Source organism: Arachis ipaensis, chromosome B7, assembly GCF_059453495.1.
Source record: "Arachis ipaensis isolate K30076 ecotype BB chromosome B7, ASM5945349v1, whole genome shotgun sequence".
In the NCBI taxonomy this organism is placed as follows: domain Eukaryota; kingdom Viridiplantae; phylum Streptophyta; class Magnoliopsida; order Fabales; family Fabaceae; genus Arachis; species Arachis ipaensis.
This window is the reverse complement of record NC_142442.1, coordinates 32,452,401-32,460,590: the sequence shown is the minus strand read 5'-3', so window position 1 is coordinate 32,460,590 and position 8,190 is coordinate 32,452,401. Positions and strand designations below refer to the sequence as shown.

At 33.8% G+C, this 8,190-nt stretch overlaps 1 protein-coding gene across 3 annotated transcripts; it reads right to left on the bottom strand.

The window, feature by feature from the left end:
- Positions 1 to 2,487: 2,487 nt before the first annotated feature.
- On the bottom strand, positions 2,488 to 6,149 carry LOC107609167 (autophagy-related protein 13a). 3 transcript variants are annotated; one of them, XM_016311021.3, is made up of 5 exons: positions 5,882 to 6,149; positions 5,437 to 5,515; positions 3,964 to 5,271; positions 3,696 to 3,877; positions 2,488 to 3,119 (listed from the first exon to the last, which is right to left on the bottom strand). In XM_016311021.3, exons 2-5 carry the CDS (start codon positions 5,446 to 5,448, stop codon positions 2,813 to 2,815), a joined length of 1,809 nt encoding a protein of 602 aa, XP_016166507.1. In that variant the 5' UTR covers positions 5,449 to 5,515; positions 5,882 to 6,149; the 3' UTR covers positions 2,488 to 2,812. The 3 variants fall into 3 exon arrangements, with proteins under 3 accessions (XP_016166507.1, XP_088349712.1, XP_016166506.1); XM_088493586.1 differs by having other exon boundaries at positions 5,437 to 5,599; positions 5,882 to 6,104; XM_016311020.3 differs by lacking the exons at positions 5,437 to 5,515; positions 5,882 to 6,149 and having other exon boundaries at positions 3,964 to 5,430.
- Between the last annotated feature and the right edge of the window lie 2,041 nt (positions 6,150 to 8,190).

Genomic DNA, 8,190 nt, shown 5'->3' with positions numbered 1-8,190 from the left:
TTTGAGTAGGATCATTAAGGAGAATGGACTGCAGGAGCTTCACCCTCAATCAGAATGGATCCACACTAACCCTGAGGTTCAGATCTGGAGGAGTATTGGCGACCTCTCAACCAGTGTTGATCACATACAGGCTGCCATAGAAGAAATCATTCATAGTTGAAGAAGACAATAAAACCAGAGCTATCCAGAAGAACAAAGCATCTCCAAGCCTTAACCATCTTTTTATCATTATAAACATATCAACCTAGTTAAGTTCTCTTTATTCTCTTTTATGCGTTTAAAACAACAAACCTACCTCTTTTATTTGCCTGACTAAGATCTACAAGATAACCATAGCTTGCTTCAAACCACAATCCTCGTGGGATCGACCCTGACTCGCTCAGGTATTACTTGGATGACCCAGCGTACTTGCTGGTTCAGTTATACGAAGTGTGGAAATTTGTGCCGCCAACCCTTTCTAGAGGGGGCTCGCATCAAGCGTTATTAGACGGCAATTTTCTATTTTCTCTGTAAGTATGAGCAACTAAACCTCCTAGTTAAGGTTATGAGTTCTGTTTATTTATATGGATTAGAACTATTATTCTTCTATTTTAATTAATATTTTGATTCAATTCTAAGGATTGTTTTTGTTCTTAATCTTATGAATTGGGTGGAATGAGAATATGAACCTTTTCTATGTGAATTCTTGTGATTCTCGAGAGAGTTATCTCGCTTGAACTACAGCTTGAAAACAAATTCCTCCTAAATTGCTAATTACATAAACTAATTAGGATATGTGACATAAAATTCTGTTAGCTTTGGGTAATTAGGGTTTTTGTGGTGTTAAACTAGTTTTCTGAACTTAGCCCTCTAATCGGAATTGAGTGACCACGAGAGTGGCGTTTGATGAAGATTATAGGAGATTAAATTACTAAGAGATTAGGGTTTAATCACTTATGGTTTGACATAGAATGAATCATTCATTGTTAAAATAGTTGGTAAGATATTTTAATCCAGAATGATAAACATCTTCGAGACCTTAACTATTTCTTATATTGTTTCTACACCAAACCTTTATTTGTTTTCTTTATTTTCTTGTTATTTGTTCTTTGCGTTACAACAACAACAACAACAACTCTCTTTTACTGTTTGCCTGACTAAGTCCAACAGGACAACCATTGCTTGCTCAGTCCGACAATCCTTGTGGGATCGACCCTCACTCAGCTGAGGTATTACTTGGATGACCCGATGCTCTTGGCGGTTAAGTTGTGCGAGTTCTAATTTCATACATCAGTGGGCTATGGGTAGTGGATGGCGATATGCTTACAACTACGGTGGATTACGGGTAGTGAAGCAACGACTTGATTAAACTAGAAAACTGTCTTATGGAGGTGCTTTGATCTTCTTCTCTGATTTAGGATGGTAGTGGCAACTGCAACAGAGCTCTGCTAGGCACAGAGGGGCGTGTAAGAGTGTTTTTTCCCATTTCTTAATAAAAAAATTGGGTTACACGTAGATAGATTTGGAGGGGTTTTATTGCCACGTAGGTTCGGATACTAATGGACCAAGTGCGTAACTAACGTCAGGGTACTTCTAGCATACAGAAGTCCTTTTTCGTGGTTACAAGGTGAATTTTTTTTTTTTATAGATACATTTGTCAGCGTTTGCATATTTCATGGGTACAAATGGTCATTTACTTTACAACATTATTAATTTATTATTATTTTTATTTTTAAAAATTATTTTATGCCACTGACAAAAAAAATTATTAAAAAAATATCCACTTAGCTTAAAGTTATTAAATTTTAAAGATAAAATTTTTTTATTATGTTTGCAAAAAAAAAAAAAATGAAAATTTGATTTTTAAAATTATTTTTGAGAATATATATTTAATCGTTGAATAATTTTATTTAATTTTAAAATATTTTTAAGATATTTTTGTTGTTAACATCTTTAGAAAATATTTTTGTCATTTGATAATGCAGAAAATTTGAGTGGTTTACCTTAGTATTAAATATTTGATTAACATTTCAATTACAAAAAGAAAGAAAAAGTCCTTTTAGACAAGCTAATTAAATTGGTAAAGTAATTAAGAGCAAGTGGCAATAGCCACTCTTTTAAAATAAAGACAAACAAGAAAGGACTCTGTTTGCTTTATATAACATAATTTGCTATACAGAAGATCGATATATTTATTAAACTTGATTGCAAATTTTTAATCATTTAGATAGATGGTTGGAGTGGCTTTCATAATTAACATAAAGCACGACATGATAAATTGTTTCTAACATCAAGTCTACAACATTCGTAATCTATGCCTCAAATTTGTTTAGACAAAGAAAGATTGAATTGAAAACAAGAAAAATAAAAAAAAAATCCATAGTTAAGCAGATACTACTTGTGACTCCTTTAAGTCAACCAGCATTAAATTCAAGATTACAACATATAGCTATAGTTCAAGAAGTTATTCCATCGGTAGAATCAATTAATCAGTGTGACTAACTATCATAAGAGAAAATAAACACAATGTACATTTCATTATTTTCAACCATAGAATATGTTTTCAGTTCAGTGTTTGCACCTTTACAATGAAATTCATCAACCACCATTCCAAAATATACCATCCTAATTTCAGAACTATAATTGTCTACAAACACTGATAGCAAATTAGACATATCTTGGCCATGATAAAAAAAAAAAAAAAAAGAAAAAACTTTTGGTGTTTCTAGCCAACATTTGAGTCAGGATATGTACATAGATCTATTGGATCATTTTTCTTTCTCTAAAGAAGTTGTGTTATGTCTTGAACCAGTTTATCAGCATAGCTTAAGATTCATTCTTTGTTTAGGATCCGAGTTCCGCTCTTGGAAAGAAGGAGGTCCCTCATCTCTTTGTAACTTCGGAGCTCTTCAAGTGCATCGGCAGTCTTCCGGGGCATGAAGAATCCAGAAGCAGTAGTAACTCCTCCCTCAGGTTCAGGCTTCACAGAATGGGACGAATAGCAACTTGAGTCTTGGCGCAAAGGCGGTGCAGTTCTAAGCATGTGCACAAGAACACCAACAGCAGCGTCTTGTGATTTTTTGCACATTGGGAGTGACGTTGAACCGATCTCTGACACATTCTTTCCATCCTTACTCTGACTATTTACCCAGAAAACCACAAAGGAAAAAATAAATATCAGAATTAGATGAAAAACAGAATATTATATCAAAATTGCAGGCTAAAACAGAATCTCTAAGCATCTATATTATCAACCTTCCCGTTCTCCATCATCTAAGAATTTGAGCATAAGTAATGGATGCTATGTACAGGGCATGTAGCTGGAGACTCGCCTTTGACCTAGTTCTAATATATGAAAAAGCAAAGGCAACCAAGAGATCTAGAAAAGCATCGGGAAATGGAACCAAAGATATTTGATAGTTTTTTTTTTTTTTTTTAAAGGAAAGAAACTTGACCATTATTCTGACCCAACTTAGGAAATACTTCAGAATTCAGAGAGGAACATCCTTTTCCCCCAGTCAACAAATTCAGATATAGAAGCGAAGAAAATAGATATATATCCTGCAACTGATTATGCCTATATCTGATTAAATTAGATGGATTTGTAGTTACAAAACATTGTAGTTCCACTAAAACAAAAACGTATTCATTTCTCTTTGACAGTAAGCTTAACATGTTTATGACTTAGTTGTGGATAACGGAGTCTATCAAGGTACCTGGGTTGGACATCAGGTGTATCAACATCATCAACATCGAAGGGACACGAAAAGTCACCATCCTCCAAGTCATCCTGAAAAGATAATCTACTTGAGCTTCTGGAAAATCCAATCCGTGGTGAGTCACTTGAAGATAACAACCCTGAGAACCGCCCTGAATCATCCTTGTTATCTCTAGCAATCTATGTAGCAATAAAAGACTCATCAAACATTTTCAAAAATACAATTAATTTGAACTTCAACAGCAGGTATGTATGGTCAAGGTTACCTTTTGACCGGCATAATTTGTGACACCAGTATGTAACTCTCCAATCCTTGAAGACTCTAGTTTCCTAAATGACCTGATTCCCGATGGAGATTCTTGTGATGAAGCATAATTCCTTTTGGGGGACATTGGTGGCAAAGAATTTCTACTATGATCTGACAAATTAGGAGAAAGTGTTCTTGAGCTTTTGCCCATCATTGGGTAAGGTATAGTTACAGGGGCAGTTTCAGAACGTACACGTGTTTGAATTGGAACGCCACCATTGAAGAATGTTGGTGATGATGGAGACGGTGAAGGTGAGAACGGGGGAGACAGTTGATACTCGTCATAACTTGTAGACCTGTGTCGACTATGCATTCTGTAGTTGTGAATTCTGATACCGTGGCTATCGGTTGGTGAAGATGGGATATCATATGGCTTGGAAGGAGCACGATACACTGGTGGGGATCCAACATACTGCTGGTTCTGTACCATAGGTGCTGCCTTATGGAAGCCACTAGTCCAACTATGCGGCCGCTCGAGTGGTGCAGAAGATGGAGGTGCTATCCCTCTCAGTGGAAATGAAGTGGCACGAACACCCTTTTCTGAGACAGGGAAAGACCTCAAAGGGTCAGCAAGGGGACTTCCAACATAATCTGTAATTATTTGTGTTGGTAACGATGTCGAACACTCAAGGTTGAAATCAGATAGCTTGGTCCGGTAGGTCACAGATATGCATAGGCGGCCTGGAGTTGCCTCAATGGGAGTGAAACTGTATTCTTCCAGCACTACATCCTCCGCCCGAGAGAATGGATCTCTAAATGAAGAGACCTTGTAAATAATATCAAAATTACATGTATGACTTGACGAACTAAGCTTCCTAAATATCTTATAAGCCGGTAGAAGCCTCATGTGAGAATAAAGAGCACGAAACAATACTATTGACTTCTTGTATGTCTTCTTATAAGAGCCACTAATGTCACCAGTTTGTGGAGCCATTACCCGGGGACGCTCATACTGAACAACCCACCTCTCTATTACTGTTTCAACAGAAGAACCATTCTCTTCATGAACTAGTATAATGTCAATTATCATCTGATCCATCAAATTCCTGTGCCAGAAACTCAGATTATCTAGAGCAGCAGGCCGATCGCCTAATGCTAAGTTAAACCATTTGTCGCTCCTCCTCACACGAGACCCCATAGGCAGGTCCCCACTCCGATCATGTTGGTGCAATGAAGGTACCCTCGAGTCCAAAATGACATGTAAGCTCTTCAAAAGAAACTGATGAACTATTTGTTCCAATTTCCCCAATTCAGGCTGCATATTAGCCTGAAAATCCATCATCCTTTAGGGTATATATATGTATATAAAGAAAGTTCCTAATTAAACTCTCCCTCCACTCAAGACCATGACTTTTGAAAAGATCATAATCCCAGCTCCCTGTCAAATTCACACACATCAATAAAAGATTATAATCACAGACTACAGCATCACCTCAGTGATCATCACGAGTCAATATCCACGAACCAAGCATCGGCATCATAATCAAGGAAAGCCGAAATCATGGACCACTCTGGATGATGCAAAAAAGCAAACAGTACGTGAGCACATTCATCGAACAACCGCAACAACATCAACAAGGAGCAAAATTTTCCAACTACAATGCAGATTTAAACATGGCCATCATCATAAGATAAAAATAAAAAAATTGAAAATAACCCAACTGGTAGTGGGTACCCAGATCATGTGACAATCAATAATAAAGAAAAATAATAGATTCTTCAATAAGAAGTTAAAAACAAAACAAGCATCATCATGATCAACATGGGGATCCACGATCCATAAAAGACAAGTCTTTTTCACATGGGGTAGTAACAGTGAATCTGTAGAAACTAGAAAGAGATAGGAGAGAGAAAGAAAGAGGGTTAAGTTAACTCACATGGGAGAAGAAGCGGAGAAGAAGAATGGGTATGGGAGCATTTGAAGAAGGATGAAGATATGATGAATAGAATTTGGCCAATCCAAAAAAGGAGAGAGAGAGAGAGAGAGAGAGAGAGAGAGAGAGAGAGAGAGAAGAACAAGAAACAAAGGTTGCGTAGACAGATACATACACTCTTCTCTCTCTTCAAACTCCAAACTCCAAACTGGTATTTTCCTTTTCCATTTTTCCCCTTTCTTTCTTTCTTCCTTTCATTTGCATTGGATCCAGATTTAATTAATTTAATTATTTTTTATTATATAGCATGCAATTAATTATTATGCAGCAGCCATACAGCGAGAAGGACGTAGTTGTACAGTAGTTTTTTTAGTTTAATTTTAATGTATTTACAATGTAATTGGTATAATCATATTTTTTTTTGTGATTATTTATGCTATCAATATAAAAGATAGTTATTTTTAGTAATATAAATATATAATATTATATAATTAAATATAAATATAAAATTATTTTACATTGATAATTTTTTAAAATTATATTCTTATTATTCTATATGCAAAGATTTTTTAAAAAGAACACTTGTTATGATTTAAGAATATAAAAGATAAAATTATTTTTATATAAAAATGAAAAAATTTTGATATTTTTAAATTAAATTATTATTTTTAGAGCAATTATCTAAATTAATTTTTAAAAATTTTAAAAACGAACATTTTAATCCTAAAAAATTAATATATAAAAACATCTTTAAAATTTTATTTCTCGGTTATCAATTCATTTTTTGCGAAATAATTACCCAAATCAATCTCCAAAGATTTTAAAAGAGGATATTTTAGTTTCCAAAAAAATTAATACACAAAAAATCCTTAAAATTTTTTTCTATCAAACATAATAGTTCCCAATCTATTTTCCAACATAATTCACTAAATTCTTCAAGTATTTATTAAAAAAAGAATATTAGTAGATATTATAATTAAATTAACTTTTAATGTTAAATTAAACCTATTTGATTTTTAATATGACATTTTTTTAAAAGATATTTATTGAACTATCCTCACTACATACACAATTTCAAATTCAACAAAGAGAGATGTACTAAGTCTTATATTCTCTTAAATTAAAAGCATATCATTGTGATTTGTTTAGTTTCATGTCTTGCTGTTTGTACGTTTCATTTTGTTATGTTAAGTATTCTCTAACTCTATTTGATATTTTTGTATTTAATATAACTTAGCTCAGTGTGATAGTTAGGAATTAAGTATAGTTAAAGTTATTTTTCTATTTTCACTTGAATCTCAACTTGATCACCAAATTATCAATTAACTCAAAAAACCAACTCAATTTTTTTTTCATAATTAGACTAACTTAACATACATATCATGTGGCACATACATATTATTTTTCTTTGATTTATAATGGGTGTAAAAACTATGTTAACAAAAAAAAAGTGTGTCAAATTTGCATTCTCTATGTATTAATTTTTCTTAGAGTCTAAAATGCCAGTTTTTAAAATTCTTGTGGACTGATTTGTCTGTCGGAATAAAACCTTCGAGATATTTTTGTGTATTAATTTTTTTGTAGACTAAAATATCCACTTTTAAAATTCTTAGAGACTAATTTGGACAACTACTCTTATTTTTATTTATGAATATTTAAAATTTTAAAATTCTAACAATTATTTAAAAATTTTAAATTATCTTCTAAAATTTAGTCTAATTTTAAATTCTAATTCTATTCAGTCTTGAATCTCCAATTCTTTATTTTCACCTTATTTTCTAACCAATTAAAGAGGCAATTAAACCTGTTTCAATGGATATTGGAGGAGAGAGCTCTGCTAGGGTTTCAACCCAAGAAAAAGATCTTGTTGAACGAAGTACTAAGAAGGTTAAAACTCGAGATAATGTTGCTAAATCAATCGTCTAAAGATATGGAAACTTCGGAATTGGGTGTTATAAATCCTTTCGTAGTCCCTAAAATCTACTATAAGGAGTCCCTCTTGACCCTTACTCGTTCGAGCCTTGCAGGAAGATCGAACGACAATGATGATGGCATGGCAAACGATGCTCCAAATCCTGAGTACCGCTGGTATGAAGAGGATAATAACCAGGACGGAGATGACAATCAGTTCAACCCCTGTCCCGTGATTCCAGTTTTCAAAGAGGAGTTTGAAGATTGGTGCAGGCCTTAGAAAAATGCTCTCATCGTCAAGTTATTGGGCAAATGTGTGAGCCTAGCCTTTATGGAACAATGCCTTAAAAGAGACTGGGTAAGAAAAGGTTCAATTGATGTTATTGATATGAACCGTGACT

Bases quoted from the DNA above. Each gene is read 5' to 3' on its own strand.
- LOC107609167 (XM_016311020.3), bottom strand. From the start codon at position 5,286: ATGATGGATTTTCAGGCTAATATGCAGCCTGAATTGGGGAAATTGGAA. The intron at 3,878-3,963 runs GTAACCTTGACC...ATTGCTACATAG, and splicing joins CAAATTATGCCGGTCAAAAG to ATTGCTAGAGATAACAAGGA. The intron at 3,120-3,695 runs GTACCTTGATAG...CTGGGTAAATAG, and splicing joins ACACCTGATGTCCAACCCAG to TCAGAGTAAGGATGGAAAGA.